Source organism: Anomaloglossus baeobatrachus, chromosome 3, assembly GCF_048569485.1.
Source record: "Anomaloglossus baeobatrachus isolate aAnoBae1 chromosome 3, aAnoBae1.hap1, whole genome shotgun sequence".
Taxonomy (NCBI): Eukaryota; Metazoa; Chordata; class Amphibia; order Anura; family Aromobatidae; genus Anomaloglossus; species Anomaloglossus baeobatrachus.
In genome coordinates, this window is record NC_134355.1 from 3,545,741 (window position 1) to 3,569,176 (window position 23,436).

At 47.1% G+C, this 23,436-nt stretch overlaps 2 protein-coding genes across 3 annotated transcripts in view; one reads left to right on the forward strand and one right to left on the reverse strand.

The window, feature by feature from the left end:
- POLR1C (RNA polymerase I and III subunit C) overlaps positions 1-23,436 on the forward strand; it is a 321,201-nt gene that overhangs the window by 232,383 nt on the left and 65,382 nt on the right. The window lies entirely within an intron of this gene.
- LRRC73 (leucine rich repeat containing 73) overlaps positions 1-23,436 on the reverse strand; it is a 63,108-nt gene that overhangs the window by 29,983 nt on the left and 9,689 nt on the right. For both annotated transcript variants that reach the window (XM_075337904.1, XM_075337905.1), the window contains exons 2-4: positions 21,534-21,873; positions 21,298-21,458; positions 21,092-21,214 (exon numbers count right to left, since the gene is read on the reverse strand). In XM_075337904.1, coding sequence (XP_075194019.1) covers positions 21,092-21,214; positions 21,298-21,458; positions 21,534-21,805 — 556 coding nt within the window. In that variant the 5' untranslated portion in view covers positions 21,806-21,873. The remainder of the gene's footprint in view (positions 1-21,091; positions 21,215-21,297; positions 21,459-21,533; positions 21,874-23,436) is intronic.

Below are 23,436 nucleotides of genomic sequence, written 5' to 3' on the forward strand. Positions count from 1 at the left end.
ATTTACATCTCTCTGACTCTGAAAATTGTAGATTCACATTGAAGGCATCAAAACTATGAATTGACACAAATACTTAACAAAAAAGTGTGAAACAGCTGAAAATATGTCTTATATTCTTCACAGCAGCCACCTTTTGCTTTGATCACTGCTTTGCACACTCTTGGCATTCTCTGGATGAGCTTCAGTCACCGGAAATGGTTTTCCAACAGTCTTGAAGGAGTTGCCAGAGATGCTTAGCACTTGTTGGCCCTTTTGCCTTCACTCTGCGGTCCAGCTCACCCCAAACCATCTCGATTGGGTTCAGGTCTGGTGACTGTGGAGGCCAGGTCATCTGGCGTAGCCCCCATCACTCTCCTTTTTAGTCACATAGCCCTTACACAGCCTGGAGGGATGTTTGGGATCATTGTCCTGTTGAAAAATAAATGATGGTCCAACTAAACGCAAACCAGATGGAATAGCACGCCGCTGCAAGATGCTGTGGTAGGCATGCTGGTTCTGTATGCCTTCAATTGTGAATAAATCCCCAACATTGTCACCAGCAAAGCACCCCCACACCATCACACCTCCTCCACCATGCTTCACGGTGGGAACCAGCAAAGCCCCCCCTACACCATCACACCTCCTCCACCATGCTTCACGGTGGGAACCAGGCATGTAGAGTCCATCCGTTCACCTTGTCTACAAAGACACGGTGGTTGGATCCAAAGATCTCAAATTTGGACTCATCAGACCAAAGCACAGATTTCCACTGGTCTAATGTCCATTCCTTGTGTTCTTTAGCCCAAACACGTCTCTTCTACTTGTTGCCTGTCCTTAGCAGTGGTTTCCTAGCAGCTATGTTACCATGAAGGCTGCAGCACAAAGTCTCCTCTTAACAGTTGTTCTAGAGACGTGTCTGCTGCTAGAACTCTGTGTGGCATTGACCTGGTCTCTAATCTGAGCTGCTGTTAACCTGCGTTTTTTGAGGCTGGTGACTCGGATAAACTTATCCTCTGCAGCAGAGGTGACTCTTGGTCTTCCTTTCCTGGGGCAGTCCTCATGTGAGTCAGTTTCTTTGTAGTGTTTGATGGTTTTTGCCACTGCACTTGGGGACACTTTCAAAGTTTTCCCAATTTTTCGGACTGACTGACCTTCCTTTCTTAAAGTAATGATGGCCACTCGTTTTTCTTTACTTAGAATTTGTATTATGGCAAGAAAAAAGCAGCTAACAGTCTATTCAGTAGGACTATCAGCTGTATCCACCAGACGTCTGCACAACACAACTGATGGTCCCAACCCCATTTATAAGGCAAGAAATCCCACTTATTAAACCTGACAGGGCACACCTGTGAAGTGAAGACCATTTCCGGTGACTACCTCTTGAAGCTTATCAAGAGAATGCCAAGAGTGTGCAAAACAGTAATCTAAGCAAAAGGCGGCGACTGTGAAGAACCTAGAATATAAGACAGATTGTCAGTTGTGTCACACTTTTTTGTTAAGTATTTCATTCCACATGTGATAATTCATAGTTTTGATGCCTTCAATGTGAAGCTACAAATTTCAGAGTCATGAAAATAAAGAAAACTCTTTGAATGAGAAGGTGTGTCCAAACTTTTGGTGTGTACTGTATATAATTCTTTACCTTGTTTGGATGGTCTAGGAGCTTTGACATACCTGAACAAACTCTGCCTGCTGATCCATCCTATGTGATGGTATTGAAGACACCTTGTTTGAATGACCATGAGCTTCCTGGACTAAAGGCCCCTTTATACACTGAGACTTTCTAGCGATACCACAAGTGACCCTGACCTGGCCGGGATCGCTGGAAAGTCGCTGGTGTGCGGTCAAACAGGCAAACCTGCCCAACGACGCAGCAGCGATACGGACCTGCAGAACGACCTCGCTGGTTGTTGGGGACGTATCAAAGCAGCTAATTCAAAGGGAAGTCGCTAACGAAGTCGTTGTAACGGTGTCAAACACACCGATGCATGCTGCGCAGCGGGAAACAAAGGACCAATAACTGTTCCTGAGAGATGTGTAGTGATCAGCAACTTCACAGCAGGGGCCAGGTACTGATGCGTGTCACACACTGCAATGTCGCTGGGGAGGTCGCCATTACGCCACAAAACCGGTGACGTTACAGCGATGTCGCTAGCGATGCTGCAGGGTGTACAGGGGCCTTAACTCTGCTGCAGATCCTTTTACTTGGAGGTTTGAAGATACCATACCTTGAATATCTGAGTTTTCCTGCAGACTTTCCTCCCTCTGATCCTGAAGACACTTTGATGCCTATGAGCTTCCTGGACTATATTTGGCCGCTGATTTATCACCTGATGTTATTGGAGATTGTTGCCCAATGTTTTGTCTATGGCTTCGAATGGATACCGGGTGGTTTATCCACTATTATAATCCGCTCATGGACTTTTTGGTTATTATTTATTTAAGCTTTGTGGATTTTTGTATTTATTAAATTAGATGTGCTTTTTATATTTGCGCGTTTGTACTGCATTTACATTTTTTTCTGTGTGTTTTTGTTATAGATGTATAATGCGGACATATGTTGTGCACGTACACAGGTATGTGCATTTATGTGTACATTTACTTTTTTGGGAAAAGGTTTGTTTTATATGCAAATCATTTTTTTTTTCTTTGTTTCCATTAGGCAATGAATCCAACTAGTGTTTGTTCATGTCAACAAAGCTCCCTGGCGATGATAGGGTTAATATTGGTTGTGAGAGTTCTCACCTTTTGTGTATTTGTCTGATTAAGCATTGAATGTCTTCTAACATGTAAAGATATGTCAGGATTTAAGGTACCATAACGAGATCGCTAGCGAGATTGCAGCTGAGTCACGGTTTCTGTGACGCAGTAGCGATCCCGTTAGCGATCCCGTTATGTGTGACACTTACCAGCGATCAGCCCCTGCTGTGAGGTCGCCGGTCGTTGCAAAATGGTCCAGGCCATTTTCTTCAAAGGCGATGTCCTGCTGGGCAGGACACAACGCTGTGTTTGACGCTGTGTGACAGGGTCACAGTTAGGGTATGTGTGCACTAGGCGTTTTTTTCACGCTGCGTTTTTATGTGCGTTTTTGTCTCAGAAAACGCACCCGCGGCTAAAAAAAACGCAGCAAAAACGCATGCGTTTTTACCGCGATTTGGTGCGTTTTTTGCTGTGTTTTTAATCAGTGCACAATGCCATTAAAGATTGTTGATGAAAAAGATGAAAAAAAAAAAAGGTCTGACGTCATTTCCTTCTTCAATATGTTCTTCATTGTATGCAGGAGAGCAGACAGCTGCAGAACTAGTGTATGCAGGAGAGCAGGCAGCAGCTGCAGAACTACAAGGCTCAGCATCCTCTATCCAGCGCTGTATGCAGGAGGTTTTTGCCCAAAAAGGAAAAAAAAAAAAAAATGACATGGGCTTCGCTATATTTGTGTATGCTAGCCAGGTACAGCAGGCAGGTACAGGCTGCCCCCAACCCCCAGCTGCCTATTTGTACCCGTCTGGGAATCAAAAATATAGGGAAGCCCCCTTTTTTTTTTTTTTTTTTTTTTTTTTTATTTCATGAATTTTAAGAAATAAAAAAAAAATGACATAGGCTTTGCCCAATTTTTGAGTCCAGCTAGGTACAACTAGGCAGCTGGGGATTGGAATCCGCAGTGCAGAGTGCCCAAGCTTTCTGGGACCCCCGCTGCGAATTGCAGTCCGCAGCCACCCCAGAAAATGGCGCTTTCATAGAAGCGCCATCTTCTGGCGCTGTATCCAACTCTTCCAGCTGCCCTGGTGACGGTGGTTGGCTGGGTAATAATGGGATTTGGGCTAGCTGTATATTATCAGCTGGCCCTAAGCCCGAAATTCATGGTGTCACGCCAATATTAGACATGGCCACCATGAATTTCTAGTAATGATAAAAAAAAAAAAAACACAACACACAGAAAAATATTTTTATTAGAAATAAAACACAACACAATTAGTGACTCCATCTTCATTGAAATAAAGCACTTCCCTCCGCAGTAATCCTGGGTCAAGGATCCCGCGCCGTCCAATCCGGATCCAATATCATCTGATCGGTTTGCTGGAAGGCAAAGCGATCAGATGATGTGTCAGGATCCAGGATGTGAATCACATCACACATCAGCTGATTGTATAAAAGCCGATTATACAATCAGATGATGCATCAGTAGACAAAAAAAAAATACTTATGTGCTGATTACCGGCAGCTCCTGGAGCGATCGGATGAGAGTCTGATCCTGTCCCATCGCTGCAGGAGCTGCCGGTAATCAGCTGATGAAGTCTCCTGATGGCAGGATCAGCTGATAGCCAGCCGGGCGACACTGCGAGAATTACGATCAGCTGATGCGTCAGGTGACTGCATCAGGTGATCCATCGCCAGGTCCTGCAGGCTTCGTACGTGCCTGAGAGCACACAGCCGGCGCGGCGGTACCGGGAGAGGCGCTGGGAGCGGGCATGGCACCGGGACCCTGCAGACAGGGGAGTATGACATTTTTTTTTCTACTGTTCACTTTTGTTTTCGCCGCTGCCTCCACCTCCCGCCCAGACATGGCGCCGCACGGGAGCTGACATGGCACCGGGCGGGTTGTGGAAGCGGCGGTGACGGTACCGGGAGGATTCACGCTTCTGTGATTACCAACAGAAGGAATCCTCTTCCTGTACACGTCACTTTAGTACCCACCCCTTGCGTTTATAGCTGCGTTTTTAGTCATAGAAACGCAGCTATATGCGTTTTTCATTGCGTTGTTGAACATCTCATTGAACTCAATGGGTGAAAAATGCAGTTAAAAACGCAGAAATAATTGACATGCTGCGTTTTTGTGGTCACCACAAAAACGCTGTGTGCGGACAGCACTTATGAAAACCCATAGACATTGCTGGGGAAGCAATGTCACTGTGTTTTCAGCACAAAAACGCAGTAAAAAACCCCGCTAAAAACGCAGCAAAAATGCTTAGTGCGCACAAGGCCTTACTGCTGAGATAGTTATACAGGTCGCTACTGCCACCTGTATCGTTCCTGCATCGCTGGTAAGGTCTGGCTGTGTGACATCTCACCTGCGACCTCTCAGTGATTTACCTGCGATCTCTATCAGGTCGCATCGTTTTCGGGAACGCTGGTAAGTCGTTGTGTGTGACTGGGCCTTTAGAGCAGTTTTCTGTCTACACTGCTGTGTTAATATTTTTCTTTTTTATGGATTTAGAATAAATATATTCTTTATGCGGACGCCGGCATAAGACTTTATTTTTACCACTAACAATAGCTACAAATGTGGATCACTGCATACTTTGGAGCAGCAGGAATATGTAGCAATGGCTATTTACATCGTTCACTGACAACTCTTTAGCAGGGACTACAAGTACCAATCCCTATTTCTATCATAGTTAAAAGAAATAAAGTTTTGTTACCGTGTTACTCAGTTGAAACATGACTGCTCGCTGGCAGTGAGAGACGCACGATTAGAATGTTGTAGATGTGATACCTTGTAATGGCGACTATAATAAAGAGGTTACAGAGCAGCCTCCAGACTCCTCCGGTCTCTTCATCAGGCAGGGTGTAACAGAGCAGCCTCCAGACTCCTCCGGTCTCTTAATCAGACAGGGTGTAACAGAGCAGCCTCCAGACTCCTCCGGTCTCTTCATCAGGCAGGGTTTAACAGAGCAGCCTCCAGACTCCTCCGGTCTCTTCATCAGGCAGGGTGTAACAGAGCAGCCTCCAGACTCCTCCGGTCTCTTCATCAGGCAGGGTGTAACAGAGCAGCCTCCAGACTCCTCCGGTCTCTTCATCAGACAGGGTGTAACAGAGCAGCCTCCAGACTCCTCCGGTCTCTTCATCAGGCAGGGTGTAACAGAGCAGCCTCCAGACTCCTCCGGTTTCTTCATCAGACAGGGTGTAACAGAGCAGCCTCCAGACTCCTCCGGTCTCTTCATCAGGCGAGGTGTAACAGAGCAGCCTCCAGACTCCTCCGGTTTCTTCATCAGACAGGGTGTAACAGAGCAGCCTCCAGACTCCTCCGGTCTCTTCATCAGGCGAGGTGTAACAGAGCAGCCTCCAGACTCCTCCGGTCTCTTCATCAGGCGAGGTGTAACAGAGCATCTGAAGAAACACAAATATATGCACACACCTCGCCTGATGAAGAGACCGGAGGAGTCTGGAGGCTGCTCTGTAACATCTTTATTTTAGTCGCCATTAAAAGGTATCACAACTACAAGATTCTAATTCTATTTCTATCATTACATGCTGATTTGTGGCACACCGCTTTCCCTGCACTGCACGCCCCTATTCTACACTATCGCTCTCCTATCATTACATGCTGATTTGTGGCACGCAGCTTTCCCTGCACTGCACGCCCCTATTCTACACTATCGCTCTCCTATCATTACATGCTGATTTGTGGCACGCAGCTCTCCCTATTTCTATCATTACATGCTGATTTGTGGCACACAGCTTTCCCTGCACTGCACGCCCCTATTCTGCACTATCACTCTCCAATCATTACATGCTGATTTGTGGCACGCAGCTTTCCCTGCACTGCACGCCCCTATTCTACACTATCACTCTCCTATCATTACATGCTGATTTGTGGCACGCAGCTTTCCCTGCACTGCACGCCCCTATTCTACACTATCGCTCTCCTATCATTACATGCTGATTTGTGGCACGCAGCTTTCCCTGCACTGCACGCCCCTATTCTACACTATCGCTCTCCTATCATTACATGCTGATTTGTGGCACACAGCTTTCCCTGCACTGCACGCCCCTATTCTACACTATCACTCTCCTATCATTACATGCTGATTTGTGGCACACAGCTTTCCCTGCACTGCACGCCCCTATTCTACACTATCGCTCTCCTATCATTACATGCTGATTTGTGGCACGCAGCTTTCCCTGCACTGCACGCCCCTATTCTACACTATCGCTCTCCTATCATTACATGCTGATTTGTGGCACACAGCTTTCCCTGCACTGCACGCCCCTATTCTACACTATCACTCTCCTATCATTACATGCTGATTTGTGGCACACAGCTTTCCCTGCACTGCACGCCCCTATTCTACACTATCACTCTCCTATCATTACATGCTGATTTGTGGCACACAGCTTTCCCTGCACTGCACGCCCCTATTCTACACTATCACTCTCCTATCATTATATGCTGATTTGTGGCACACCGCTTTCCCTGCACTGCACGCCCCTATTCTACACTATCGCTCTCCTATCATTACATGCTGATTTGTGGCACACAGCTTTCCCTGCACTGCACGCCCCTATTCTACACTATCGCTCTCCTATCATTACATGCTGATTTGTGGCACACAGCTTTCCCTGCACTGCACGCCCCTATTCTACACTATCGCTCTCCTATCATTACATGCTGATTTGTGGCACACAGCTTTCCCTGCACTGGACGCCCCTATTCTACACTATCGCTCTCCTATCATTACATGCTGATTTGTGGCACGCCCCTATTCTACACTATCACTCTCCTATCATTACACCCCTAGCTAACCTCACTGTCTGGCAGCCCCGGCGGCAGAAGCTTCCCTAACGATTAACAGTCACATAATGGCCCCGACGCCGCATGTCCACAATTTATATGCAGACGGACATATGACTGTGACTTAGGGAGCCAATCACACAAGCGTTTGTGTGTGAACCGTGTAGATGTTTGCTACGCTGTGATTGACATCGGCAAATCAAGTTACGAAAAAAAGAGGCCGTACGTGTCTGGCCTCCCCCATTCATCATACAGCACCACAATCCTAAACAAAAGCATTATCTTATTAAAAAAAGCATGATCAAGAATCAAACATTACAGAATTTTGGGAAAAAGATTGGTGGTTACCGAGCCCAAATGAACAAGCTAAGGTTCATACCGAATTTGAAATTGGTGACCCTTTATCGAAGAGGTTCGCTCATCTCTAGTGAGGAGATAATCAGATAATCTGCAGGAAACACAGCAGCCCGATATCCTCTGACCAGTGAGCAGATAGAGAATAGCCAAGGACGACTGTGTTCGTTCTACGCCGGTCCGGTCTGCAGTATGGACTACCAATCTGACGAGGGGCCACAAGTGTTCCATGAAGTGGAATGGAGAATGTTTGACTGGTCTATTAGACTCAAAGAGTGTCACGATCCTAGTAAGGGCCACGCTCTTTGTCCACCTGATTCACGGAAGGAAGATCAAAAACAACTGTAGTCATGGGGATGTAAAGAATATCCGATGTCTAGAGTGGTCATTGAGACAGCCAAGGGTATTGAGCACCATGATGTGGGTGTAGTCCCAGACTTACTACATCCAATTCTAATAGGCTGCGACTGTGTTATTGTGGGAGAATTGGGAAGCGTCCAGTTAAGAGCCAGAACAGCTCTGAGGAAGCCCCAACACAGCGGGAGGCTGAAGGGGTTCCTGAGGTGTGCTGGTGGGTAATGAGGAGCTGCTGGCGCATCCTAAGCGTGGCAGTCCTGAGTTCGGGGTGACCAGAGAGAATTGTAGGTCTGCCCAACTTAGTGATTTGACTGGTAAAGAGGTAAACAATAGTATGACCATTGGAAATGGTGTAGCTCCAGTAAAGGGGTCCAACGCCTGGTTGAGTGGGGACTAATTGGCACATTCACCCCTGAGGAAGCCACAGGCGTGTGGCATAACGCGTGGGGTCGTTCTGCATCCCCCACATTTTTCACTACCATCTTCATCGGGTCCTTTTATTGTTTGGCAGCAGGTTACCAGTTGCCTCTGCAACACCATATTCTAAACTTAGGTGGGATTTTGTTTTTTTTCCCCTCTAGGGGTCCAATCTACCATGTATGGCTTGATCAGCCACATGTAATGTTATTTTTCATCTTGACCCCGTTTTCATACGGTTATTGTTTTCAGGGGTCCTGTTTGTGATTTTCTTTCTCCCACAGGATTAAAGATACTTTATGTGTTTATGGTAGCACATATTTGTGATATTTGTTTGCTTTCTGGCATCTTATTTATCCTATTGTGAATTTCATACACGTTTGGGGATGGTGTGATTCCATACAGGAACACATATGATGGAATTTTTCCTTGTCTGGGTTTTTTAAATGTTTTTATATGTTTGTGTTGTCTTGAATTTTGGTGTTTTTTGAATAAAGTATTACATGATCTTATACATTACAACTCAAAAATATCTCCCGGATCCGTGCTTTCCTTAACTAAGAATCAGCAAAAACATTAGTGCATGCCCTCATCATCCCCCACCTCGACTACTGCAACCTCCTGCTCTCTGGCCTCCCTTCCCACACTCTTGCACCCCTCTCTGCGGCCCGCTTAATCCACCTCTCCCCTCGCTACTCCCCAGCCTCGCCACTCTGCCAATCCCTTCACTGGCTTCCCATCGCCCAACGACTCCAGTTCAAAACATTAACCATGACATACAAAGCCATGCACAACCTGTCTCCTCCCTACATCTGTGACCTAGTCTCCCGGTACCTACCTGCACGCAACCTCAGATCCTCACAAGATCTCCTTCTCTACTCCTCTCTTATCTCCTCTTCCCACAATCGCGTACAAGATTTCTCCCGTGTCTCCCCCATACTCTGGAACGCTCTACCTCAGCACATCAGACTCTCCACTACCGTGGAAAGCTTCAAGAGGAACCTCAAGACCCACCTCTTCTAACAAGCCTACAACCTACAATAGCCCTCAGTCCAGTACACCACTGTGCAACCAGCTCTGTCCTCACCTATTGTACCATCACCCATTCCCTGTAGACTGTGAGCCCTCGCGGGCAGGGTCCTCTCTCCTCCTGTAGACTGTGAGCCCTCGCGGGCAGGGTCCTCTCTCCTCCTGTAGACTGTGAGCCCTTGCGGGCAGGGTCCACTCTCCTCCTGTAGACTGTGAGCCCTCGCGGGCAGGGTCCTCTCTCCTCCTATACCAGTCTGTCTTGTACTGTTAATGATTGTTGTACATATACCCTCTCTCACTTGTAAAGCGCCATGGAATAAATGGAGCTATAATAATAAATAATAATAATAATAATAATAATAATAATTTGTGGTGATCCCAGTTGCTATACACAGTCTTTGGTATCCACATTGTCTATACTGGTGTGTAATTGCTTTAGATCCCACTTATATATCTGTGGTGCCCTCTACACTATTTTGCAATGACCATTGGAAATGGTGTAGCTCCAGTAACGCCTAGTGGAGTGGGCACTTATTGTTCCAGCATACCGGGGGAAGTGACGATGACTCCACTTTAGACTGTGACTTTAATGAAGTGGAAAGAAGTTACACTAAAGAGGAGCTGAGCAAAAAGGGCAAATCCTCCACCAGACGCCGGAAGCTGCACCCTCTGAATATGCAAGTAGGGCTCATTAGCTTGCTGAGGAAGTCACGTTGCCAATCACAGCACATTGTCGTCTGCCTCGAAACCAGCGATTGTAAGAGAAATTGTAGCTTAAAAAAACCCCCAAAACAAAATCACATTGTAATGACCGAAATCGGCAGAATGAAATTATGGGTGAGGAGCCGACCGAGGAAGCAGTGTTGGCGTCCTCTACGAGTATTAAGCATATAGCAGATCTGTCGTTCAAGAGCACTGTAGGATAAGGAATCTGGAGAGCGCTGGTGGAGGGAAAAAAAAAAAATCCACAAAGGTCACGTGATCAGACCAGTGATCCACCCAGTACTGGGGTGGCTAACAGTGAAAACAGCACCAAAACTCTAGAAGGAAAAGAAAACCGTGCAGAGGGGTATGGCACAAAAGGAATGAAGACTTCAAGGAACCTGGGGCTGAGGAGATGGACTGCGAGGAGTCCTCTGAAGATCCAGAGACCCAAGACCAGGCAAAAGGTATAAACTACAGAGACCCAAGAGAAAGCTGAAGACATAGAGATTGACTCTGCCCAGGAGTCTGAGAAGCCACAGGTCAAGGCTGATGACAAACCCAAAGACTTTGAAGATGCAGGTAAACCCGAGGAGTCTGCAACGCAACAGGTAGAGTCTTTAGTAGAAGATGATGATGAATCTAAAGGCCCCTTTACACACTGAGACTTTCTAGCAATCCCACCAGCGATCCGACCTGGCCGGGATCACTGGAAACTCTCTACATGGTCGCTGGTGAGCTGTCAAACAGGCAGATCTCACCAGCGACTCGTATAACGATGCTGCGCTTGGTAACCAGGGTAAATATCGGGTAACCAAGCAAAGCGCTTTGCTTGGTTACCCGATATTTAACCTGGTTACCAGCGTACACCGCTTACAGGCTGCCACCGCTGGCTCCCTGTACACGTAGCTAGGGTATAAATCGGTTTACTAGCAAAGCGCTTTGCTTAGTTACACAATATTTATCCTGGCTACGTGTGCAGGGAGCTAGCGCTGGCAGCCTGTAAGCGGTGTTTGCTTGGTTACCCGATATTTAACCTCGTTACCAGCAAAGTGCTTTACCCAATATTTACCCTGGTTACCAGCGTACACCGCTTACACATAGTCGTTGGTCCCCACTGTCAAACATGGCGATACATGCTGTACAGCGGGAAACAATGGACCAAAAAATGGTCCTGAACAACTTGTAGCGATCAGCGACCTCACAGCGGGGGCCAGGTCGCTGATGCGTGTCACACACTGCAATGTCACTGGGGAGATCGCTATTACGTCACAAAACCGGTGACGTTACAGCGATATCGCTAGCGATGATGCAGGGTGTAAAGGGGCCTTAGTGACAAAAAGAGGAAGGTTTGCGGAAGAGCAGAATGAAAGATGATAAAATGTGGGTTTGAAAGACCCAAGGGATTGTCCAATGGCAGTGAAGGAGAAGTAATCTGTCCGGTAGCCCTTTACAGTTTCAACATGGGAGAATCTGATGGTGGAGGTGTCTGGCTGTGACAGAGTTTTATGCGAGAGACTTGTTAAAGATGGTCCTGAAGTCTTGAAAGAAGCCTGTGCCACTGAGATGGTGCATGAAAAATTAAAGAAAGCCGTAGGATCGTGTACAGCTGGGGTCCCTAACCCGTCGCTCACAAGTCATATGTGGCTCGCCGTCTGTCACCGGAAATGTAGCCGTACAGGGCCGCGGGCAGAGTGGGCAGCTGATCCAAGGCCCCCACACTCCGAGGGGCCTCATCCTTTCAATCATAAACTTGAGCGATGGTACAAAACTTGTACTACTATCTCTGAAGTTTCCACAGTTGCAGAATGACCTTTGGTGACATCAGTCATGTGACTCTCCTAAGGTCCCAACGCTGCACTGCGAGAGTCTAGGTCCGCACATATGAGGTGTCAAGGACACGGAGACCGCGCCACTATTCATGATGTGCGTCTTTCAGGCATGCATACATTTGAACAGTGCGGCAACAGGACTGATACAGAGGCGATCCTCCGTACCGTACCGACATGCTGTCATCACTGTGGCCGGGGCTGCAGAAATGAAGAGGAGGACGCGCAGGCACAGGTAAGCGCTCCAAGAGCCGAAGAGGACATGTACAATACTTGTAGATGAGGGGGCTGTGGTGGGGGAGGAACAGTGTTACTTTGCAAGGTACATTATGGGGCAGTGGGGGACTTTTATGGGGCAATGAGGGACATTGTGGGTGAGTAGGGGACATTATGAAGCATATTGGGACATTATAAAACAAACTGGGATATTATGGGGCAATGAGGGACATTATGAAGCATATTGGGACATTATGGTGAAATGAGGGTCATTATAGAGTAAAATTGGGATATTGTGGGGCAATGAGGGACATTAGGAAGCAAATTGGAACATTATAGGGTAGTGGGGGACATTATAGACTACATTGGTACATTGTGGGGAAATGAGAAGCATAATGGGGACATTATGGGGCAAATTGGCCCATTATGGGTCAATGTGGGACATTTTGGGGCAATGGTAACATTATGGAGCAACTTGATTGGAGAAACTTATAAAGAAAATTCGGGCATTGTGGGTTAATGAGGGTCATTATGAGGCAATTAGAAAGGCGGCATAGTATCATGAGAAGCGGGGGGGATGGAGGCGAGATGTAGTATGGGGGGAGATTTTATAGAAAGAGCAAGTTTTGGGGGCACATTATGGAAAGGGGAACTTTGTGGGGATATTTTGGAAAGGAGCAGAGTGTGGGAGATATTTTGTGCAGGGAGCAATTAACAACCCCTTCTAATTCCACTTGTTTCCTCAGACATTATTAAATAAAGGGGGTAAGGATGGGGGACATTATTAAATAAAAAGGTCCAGGATGAGGGACATAATTACTATATGGGGCCAGACCGAGGGACAAAAAAATATTGGTTTATGGTAGCACGTGGAGCATAATTAATATAGGGGCAATTTAGGGGACATTTAATTTAGGGGACAAGTTAATATGGAGGATACTGTCTTCCATGGGGGAACAAAAGTCTGATTTAGTGTAGAAATTGGAGAAAAAGAGTAGACTGTGCTCTGGGAGTGATCGGCTATAGGTGACTGTTATTTTCTGCAGAGTCGTGTCATGGCAGGAAGAGGTGATGGCGGTCAGCGATGGATGAAGAGGAAAAGCAAAGACGAATAACTTCAGCTAGAGAGGTCACTGGTAAGTCAGTGTATTACCTGTATACACAATATACACTATATACAGAGCCCCTGTGTATAATGTCACTGGTGATCACTGTATTACCTGTACACTATATACAGAGCTCCTGTGTATGTCACTGGTGATCACTGTATTACCTGTACACTATATACAGAGCTCCTGTGTATAATGGCACTAATAATAATAGTGCTTTTAGTATTGTGGTTTTTATTCATGATCATTATTGTAGTATTATACGTACTTGTGTGGTAGTAATATGTGGTCTGGTCACGGTGTGGTGGTATTTCACATAATTCACCAGTATGGACTCCACAACGATACTTTCATAAAGTTAACGGCCTGTTTAGGGAACAGATATGGGGGAAAAATTAGAATCGCTGCTAAGGGGAAAGGGGGAGGGCGGTGCAGCTCCAAACCCATGGCGTATTTTGTCTCAGCCCAAATACAGAATATATGGGGATGGAACGATCCAGAAGGGTGTGGAATACAACGGTTACTACTACAACAATATATTAAATCATCGGATTTATATGCGGCACTGGAGGCGCGCGCAGGTTTGTAACCCAAGGGAGCGTTTGCCAACTCTGCCCCTAATACATAAACTGTGGTGGAAAATTGGAGTATACCGGCATTGCAAGCAATATCCCAGTTTACTTTAGTTTGGGAGACTCCGAGGCTTCCAAATCTATATAAAAGTACAGGGATTCAAAACATGGACACACAGAGGGGTGCAGGGATCTGCTACAGGGGGACTTTGGTTTACCTTGCCAAGAGTTTTACACACATCTTCAGCTTCAACATGCATGGCAAACAGAGGGAATCATGATGGAACGGGGGGTTCCTCAAAACACGATTACACTGGGTGCAGAATTATTAGGCAGGTTGTATTTTAGAGGATTTTTTTTATTATTGATCAACAACTATGTTCTCAATCATCCAAAAGACTCAAATATCAAAGCATAATATTTTTGGCAGTTGGAGGGGGGGAGGGGTTTTAGATTTGGCTTCTTAGGAGGAATCTGTCTGTGCAGAATTATTGGGCAACTTAATAAAAAAACAAATCTATTCCCCTCTCACTTGTTTATTGTCACCAGGTAACCAATATAACTGCACAACATATAGAAATAAACATTTCTGACATGAAAAACAAAACCAAAAAAAATGAGTGCCCCCCAATATCGCCCCCTTTCTTTCTGATGACACTCAGCAGCCGACCATCCATAGATTCTGTCATTGCTTGATCTGTTTACCATCAACATTGCGTGCAGCAGCCACCACAGCCTCCAGACACCACAGCCTCCAGACACCACAGCCTCTAGACACCACAGCCACCAGACTCCACAGCCACCAGACTCCACAGCCACCAGACTCCACAGCCACCAGACTCCACAGCCACCAGACACCGCAGCCTCCAGACACCGCAGCCTCCAGACACTGCTCCCAGAGGTGGACTGTTTTCCCTCCCTGTAGATCTCACATTTTATGAGGGACCACAGGTTCTCTATGGGGTTCAGATCAGGGGAACAAGGGGGCCATGTCATTATTTTTTCATCTTTTAGACCTTTACTGGCCAGCCACGCTGTGGAGTAGTTGGATGCATGTGATGGAGCATTGTCCTGCAGGAAAATCATGCTTTTCTTGAACGATAGCGACTTCTTCCTGTACCACTGCTTGAAGAAGTTGTCTTCCAGAAACTGGCAGTAGGTCTGGGAGTTGAGCTTCACTCCATCCTCAACCCGAAAAGGTCCCACAAGTTGATCTTTGATGACCCCAGCCCATACCAGTCCCCAGCTCCACCTTGCTGGCGTCTGAGTCGGAGTGGAGCTCTCTGCCCTTTACTGATCCAGCCTCTGGCCCATCCATCTGCCCATCAAGAGTCACTCTCATTTCATCAGTCCATAAAACCTATGAAGAATCAGTCTTCAGATGTTTCTTGGCCCAGTCTTGACGTTTTATCTTATGTTTCTTGGTCAGAGGTGGTGGTTTTCAGTCTTCCTTACCTTGGCCATGTCCCTGAGTATGGCAGACCTTGTGCTTTTTGATACTCCAGTAACGTTGCAGCTCTGAAATATGGCCAAACTGGTGGCAAATGGCATCTTGGCAGCTTCACGCTTGATTTTCCTCAATTCATGGGCAGTTATTTTGCGCCTTTTTTGCCCAGCGCTTCTTGCGACCCTGTTCGCTATTTGCCATGAAACACTTGATTGTTCGGTGATCACGCTGCAAAAGTTTGGCAATTTCTAGACTGCTGCATCCCTCTGCAAGACATCTCACAATATGGACTTTTCAGAGCCCGTCACATCTCTCTTCTGACCCATTTTGCAAAGGAAAGGAAGTTGCCTAATAATTAAGCCCCCCTTATATAGGGTGTTTGTCATTACACCGCACCCCTCCTCATTACAGAGACGCACATCACCTGAGTTACTTCATTGGTAGTTGGCTCTCAGCCTATACAGCTTGGAGTAGGACGACGTGTATAAAAAGCATCATGTGATCACAATACTCATCTGCCTAAGGCTATGTGCACACGCTGCGTTTTTTTGACGCTGCGTTTTTGTGCGTTTTTGGCCGCTAAAAACGCACAAAAACGCACCTGCGTCGAAAAAACGCGGCAAAAAACGCACGCGTTTTGCCGCGATTTGGTGCGTTTTTTTGCTGCGTTTTGCTGCGTTTTTGCTCACTGCGTCCTTATGCGTTTTTTATCAGTGAACAAAAAAAAAAAGGTCTGATGTCATTTCCTTCTTCAATGTGTTCTTCATTCTCCACTAGTGTATGCAGAAGAGCAGACAGCTGCAGAACTACAAGGCTCAGCATCCTTGATCCAATAGTGTATGCAGGACAGCAGACAGCAGCTGTCGAACTACAAGGCTCAGCATCCTCCTTCCAGGACTGTATGCAGGATTTCTTTGCCCCCCCAAAAAAAAAAAATGACGTGGGCTTCGCCATATTTTTGTATGCTAGCCGGGTACAGCAGGCAGGTACGGGCTGCCCCCAACCCCCAGCTGCCTATTTGTACCCGGCTGGGAACCAAAAATATAGGGAAGCCCTTTTTTTTTAAATTATTTCATGAATTTCATGAAATAATTTAAAAAAAAAAATGACGTAGGCTTCGCCCCATTTTTGAGTCCAGCCGGGTACAACTAGGCAGCTGGGGATTGGAATCCACAGTGCAGGGTGCCCATGCTTTCTGGGCACCCCCGCTGTGAATTGCAGTCCCGCAGCCACCCCAGAAAATGGCGCTTTCATAGAAGCGCCATCTTCTGGCGCTGTATCCAACTCTTCCGGCTGCCCTGATGCCGGGTGGCTAGCCAGGTAATAATGGAGTTAGGGCTAGCTGTATATTATCAGCTAGCCCTAAGCCCGAAATTCATGGTGTCACGCCAATATTAGACATGGCCACCATGAATTTCTAGTAAAGATAAAAAAAAAACACAACACAGAAAAATATTTTTATTAGAAAGAAAACACAACACAATTAGTGACTCCATCTTTATTGAAATAAACCCCCCTCCGCAGTAATCCTGGGTTAGGGTCCCGCGCCGTCCAATCAGGATCCAATATCATCTGATCGGTTTGCTGGAAGGCATACCGATCAGATGATGTGTTAGGTTAAAGGATGTGAATCACATGACACAGCAGCTGATTGTATAAAAGCCGATTATACAATCAGCTGATGCATCAGTAGAAAAAAAAAAATAATAATACTCACTTATGTGCTGATTACCGGCAGCTCCCGGAGCGATGGGGCGGGAGTCTGATCCCGTCCGATCGCTGCAGCAGCTGCCGGTAATCAGGGATGAAGTCTCCTGACGCATCCGCTGATACCGGCCGGGCGCCCGCGTCAGCCCGAGACTCGATCAGCTGATGCGTCAGGTGACTGCATCAGGTGATCCATCGCCAGGTCCTGCAAGCAAGGTCCTGCCCCGGGGAGACTGCACACAGCCGGAGCGGGAGCGGCGATACCGTGACAGGAGCTGGGAGCGGGCATGGCACCGCGAGGCTGCAGACAGGTGAGTATAACTTTTTTTTTTTTTATTCTACTGTTAACTTTTGTTTTCGCAGCCGCTTCCACCTCCTGCCTGTACATGGCGCCGCACGGCAGCATACATGCACAGGACGGGAGATGGACGCGGCGGTGACGGTACCGGGAGGATTCATGCTTCTGTCTATACTGACAGAAGGAATCCTCTTCCTGTACACGTCACTTTACTACCCACCTCCTGCGCTTATAGCTGCGTTTTTGGTCTTAGAAACGCACCAAAACGCAGCTATTTGCGTTTCTCATTGCGTCTTTCAACATCCCATTGAACTCAATGGATGAAAAGCGCAGTGAAAAACGCGGGAATAATTGACATGCTGCGTTTTTGTGGTCACCACAAAAACGCAGCTGAAAAAAAACGCTGTGTGGGGACAGCAAAAATGAAAACTCATAGACTTTGCTGGGGAAGCAAAGTCATGCAGTTTTGAGGCCAAAAACGCACCCGAAAAACGCGCAAAAACGCCGCGAAAAACGCACCGTGTGCACATAGCCTTATAATTCTGCACACTGTATAAAAACAATTGCTGATATTAAGTATTCAGGAGGTCTAATCTCCGCAATATACAGTGAAGTACTGTATCTGATATTATTGCAGCACCCATCTAAGTCCAATGCAAATTAGGAGGGGGATATAAGACCCACTGAAGATACACAATGGATGGAAATTCTGGACCTTTTCCTAGTGAATCACACAGATTATCCCATATACTGTATATTTAATGCATCAAAAATATAGAACCCCAAGCTTTGTATTTGATATAGGGGTTAGGGGTAGTCCTTTGTGCAACAGATGCAAATCGCATATTGCAAACCTCATTCACATGATGTAGTTGTGCCCGAATCTTGAATTTTATTGGAAGGAAGTAATTGAGATTATTAATAGAGTTTATCTGTTGGAGGGGACCCGGCGCACCCCTTGGTGTGCATTTTAGGATATATTGAAGACCTTGTGACTGAAGAGTGCTATAAAACGGCAATGTCTAGGATGTTATACATGGCGAGGACGCTGATATTGGGTAGAAGGACAGACACCCTCAATACCAGAATACATAGGCAAAAGTAACTGGTTTATAAATATGAGAAAAGCTGTATCTTTGAAAATAAACTGGATTTCTAAATTGGAAAAAAATCTGTGTGTTATGGATAGATCACGTCTATAGAACGGACAGGAATGCGCTCCTCTTATGATCTCAGCACCGCGTTGTTGAGAGCATCACATTTACTGCTTATACCTGAAAAATCTCTATAGAGCTGTGCTGTATATAAGATTGTTACATTCACGTTCTTAAAGGCGATGGTCTGTGGTCGGGTGCGAGGGGGTTCAGAGGACCATGTTCCCTGGGGCTGTAGCATAAAGTGGTTATTCTTGAAACTTTCAATAAAAGTATTTGATTTAAAAAAAAGAGCAGTTAAAACTTGGACGACTGACGAGTGAGGGACGGCTGACGAGTGAGGGACGGCTGACGACTGAGGGACGGCTGACGACTGAGGGACGGCTGACGACTGAGGGACGGCTGACGACTGAGGGACGGCTGACGACTGAGGGACGGCTGACGACTGAGAGACGGCTGACGACTGAGAGACGGCTGACGACTGAGGGACGGCTGACGACTGAGGGACGGCTGACGAGTGAGAGGCGGCTGACGACTGAGGGGCGGCTGACGACTGAGGGGCGGCTGACGACTGAGGGACGGCTGACGACTGAGGGACGGCTGACGACTGAGGGACGGCTGACGACTGAGGGACGGCTGACGACTGAGGGACGGCTGACGACTGAGGGGCGGCTGACGATCGATTGAGGGACGACTGACGATTGAGGAACGACTGACGATCGATTAAGGGACAGCTGACGACTGAGGGACGGCTGACGACTGAGGGACGGCTGACGACTGAGGGGCGGCTGACGACTGAGGGGCGGCTGACGACTGAGGGGCGGCTGACGACTGAGGGGCGGCTGACGATCGATTGAGGGACGACTGACGATCGATTGAGGGACGACTGACGATTGAGGAACGACTGACGATCGATTAAGGGACAGCTGACGACTGAGGGACGGCTGACGACTGAGGGACGGCTGACGATCGATTGAGGGACAGCTGACGATCGATTGAGGGACGACTGACGACTGAGGGACGACTGTGTCAGGTTGGTGTAAGTTTGCGAATATCTTCAAGCCGGGGCCCAGAGAAAGAGAAGTATTATGCACTTGATAAACATATTGGCTCGTCTGTCAGGGGAACCAGGCCCTACAATGAAAGGAGCGGAGGTCATACAGGACCAATTACACATCGGTCTGTGGGACAAAGTCTGAACTGTCCAAGCCCTCTGAAATAGAACCCGAAAGTAAGGATGAAGGGACAGACTGGTCTGTAGTTGGGGCGGTGCATGGAAAATTTGCTGACAGAGACCACCAAAGATGGCCTGGAAAAAGAGGCCAGAGTGACACCAGCATAGGGCGATGGGCGGGCACTGCAGAGCCACACCTCATTCAGATAAACAGGGCAGCACTTGGCCCCCCCCCCCACCCCCCTCCCAATATAAAGGCCAGAGCTGCTGTGTTCCCGCACCATATCAGCACTTCCTGCCACCACCAGTAATAACTGATCAGGGGAGTGTCGTTCCTCCACTGATCAGATACGGATCACCTGAGGAGAAGTGGCCAAACCATTAATAAACATTTACACTTTATGAGATGATGTCGGAGACCCGGCCGATAGCGTCTAGTATCCCTTGTACTAATAAAACCACACACAGAAAACAACACAGGATATGACCCCCGTACAAATACAACTGCACACCGAGGACAACTAAGAGGATGTGTGATCCTTGCACAGATACAACCGCACACCAAGGACAACGTAGAGAACGTGTGATCCTTCCACAGATACAACTGCACACCAAGGACAACGTAGAGGACGTGTGATCCTTGCACTGATACAACTGCACACCAAGGACAACGTAGAGGACGTGTGATCCTTCCACAGATACAACCGCACACCGATGATGTAGAGGACGTGTGACCTCCGTAAAAATAGAACCGCACACCAAGGACAATGTAGAGGACGTGTGATCCTTGCACTGATACAACCGCACACCAATGATGAGGTTTAAATTCTAGAAAGGAAATTATGTTCCACTATTGAGGGTTTGAGCAAGAGTAATGACCCTTGGAAAGATACAACCACACACTGAGGACGATGTGTAGGATGTGTGACCCCCATATAGATGGAAATGCATGTGAAGGACCACGTAGAGAACGTATGACCCCCGTAGACGATGTATAACCCTCGTAAAGATACCCCTGAACACCGAGGACGATGAAGAGTACATTTGACCCTCGTAAAGATACAACCGCACACTGGGGACGATGTAGAGGATGTGTGACCCCCATACAGATGCAATCGCATGCAGAGAACAGAGTGTGTGACCCCTGTACAAATACAAACACACACAAAGGAAAATATAGATGTGTAAACAGTTACAACCACAAACTGAAATCCATCCCTCTCTTTCTGTTTCTCACCCAGTGGATTATAATCCAGATTTAGGGTCCGGACTTGAGAACTATGAGCCACAGCTATGGCCAGACGAGCCCAGCCGATGCATGAAATCCCAGGGTTGGCAGAAAGAGTCAGCTCCCGAAGACCTAAAACCACAGACAGAGAAGTCATCTCCACAGCAATGTCCAACTACAAACCATGACATGACCCAGGACTGTGGAGGCCTCACCTGGCTTAGCCCCATCAGGAGGAAGGAGGCCACAGATCAGGCCGATTCCCTCATCACCAAGCAAGCAATCACCAAGGTCCAGAGACAACAGAGCAGGGTGGCTGGCCAGAGCGGGGTTCAGGAGGGACAGGCCAGTGTCTGTAAGGGGGTTACCATGCAGGCTACAGAGAGAACACACAACGGAAATCATTATTAGGCGAGCGTCCTGACACTCTTCACTACAGCCTAATACTTACAAAAGGGATTGCAGCGAGCGGTTCCGGTGGAGACTTTGTGCCAGCTGCTGGACCCGCGCCGTGCTGGACACCACCCCAAGGTTAAGATTCAGCTGTACCAGTGAAGGGGACTCGGACACACTCTGACACAGCCGGGCAAAGTCTCTGTCTGAAAGGTGACATCCTCGAAGGGAGAGGAGACGTACTGTGCCCTCTGCCAGCCCCTCGCACACCCCCTTCACCTCTGCACTGGAGAGGGTCTCTCCTGACATCTGAATGGAGCCCGGTAACATCTTATATAGACAAAGGGAACTCCACGATGCCGATCACTGTGGGCTACCAGAGGCGACAGTCAAACCCCCTACACAAAGAGAAGAGTGACAAGAACCCAGTGTTATATACAATTAAACAGTCCATAAGGAGTAAAAGTCCCGGAAACCACCTGTACACACCCCGAACTATGGGCACATACAGAGTAAACGTCCCGGAAACCCACCTGTACACACCCCGAACTATGGGCACATACAGAGTAAAAGTCCCGGAAACCCACCTGTACATACCCCGAACTATGGGCACATACAGAGTAAAGGACCCAGAAACCCACCTGTACACACCCCGAACTATGGGCACATACAGAGTAAATGTCCCGGAAACCCACCTGTACACACCCCGAACTATGGGCACATACAGAGTAAATTTCCCAGAAACCCACCTGTGCACACCCCAAACTATGGGCACATACAGAGTAAAGGTCCCAGAAACCCACCTGTGCACACCCCAAACTATGGGCACATACAGAGTAAAGGTCCCAGAAACCCACCTGTACATACCCCGAACTATGGGCACATACAGAGTAAATGTCCCAGAAACCCACCTGTACATACCCCGAACTATGGGCACACATACGTGCAAGACTCTGGGAAAGGACAAAGATGTACATACATAAAAAAAAAAAAACACACCAAAAAGAGGTACTATGGCCATATTACCTACCAATACCTCATAGATTTATTCTTTTGCACAGAACATTGTATACAGGATGCAGCCTCTTTATGTTAGGCCTTGCATATTATAGTCACTGTCCCTGCATGGAGCACATATATAGCGAACCTCCCAACTTTTGAAGAAAGGAAAGAGGGACAAAGTAAGCGTCGCGTGTAGCGGCAAAATTTGACCACGCCCCTAGCCACACCCATTCGTCAGTAAGGGTCATTCAGCAGATGCCCCAGACTGTTCGTTAATAGTCATAGTGTGTCATGTGTCACTATATGATATGCTGCTTATTTGTGCCTATAAGGCCGTGTTCACACGTTATATAAATCCTGTTTCTTTTTGTTTCTGTCTGCACCAAACTACACAATAACTATTTCCTCTGATTGTTCCATTTTCCGCCTTTTCTCCATTATTTAATGTGTTTTTGGTTTAGATGTGAATCTGCGTTTTTAAGTGTTTTTTTTTGTACTGAGAAGCTTTTTCCTGCATTTTTTTGAAGCTCCACATAGAAACCTCCAGAGAAAAAAAAAACAAAACTGCAGAGTTCAGTGACGTCGTCTCGTGGAATCACATCCACTTTACTTGGACAATTAAACACATCAGAATAAATGTGCAAAAAAACAGCAGAAAAAAATGCAGCATTTACACTACATGTGAACACGGACTAATTGTCCAAGCAAAGTGGATGAGACGTCCTGAAATCTCCGCCCCTTTTATTTCTGAAGACGCCGCTGATCTGTGCAGATTTGGTGTTTTTTTCTTTATAATCTTCAGGATTCACATCTGCATCAAACATGTATCAAATAAGGGGACAATGCATAAAAAATACCGCAGACACGCAATAATCAGAGGAGATTGTTACTGCGCTCATGGCCCGGACACCTGCAGAAAAAATGCAGCATTTCTGATACGTGTGAACACGGCCTCAGTG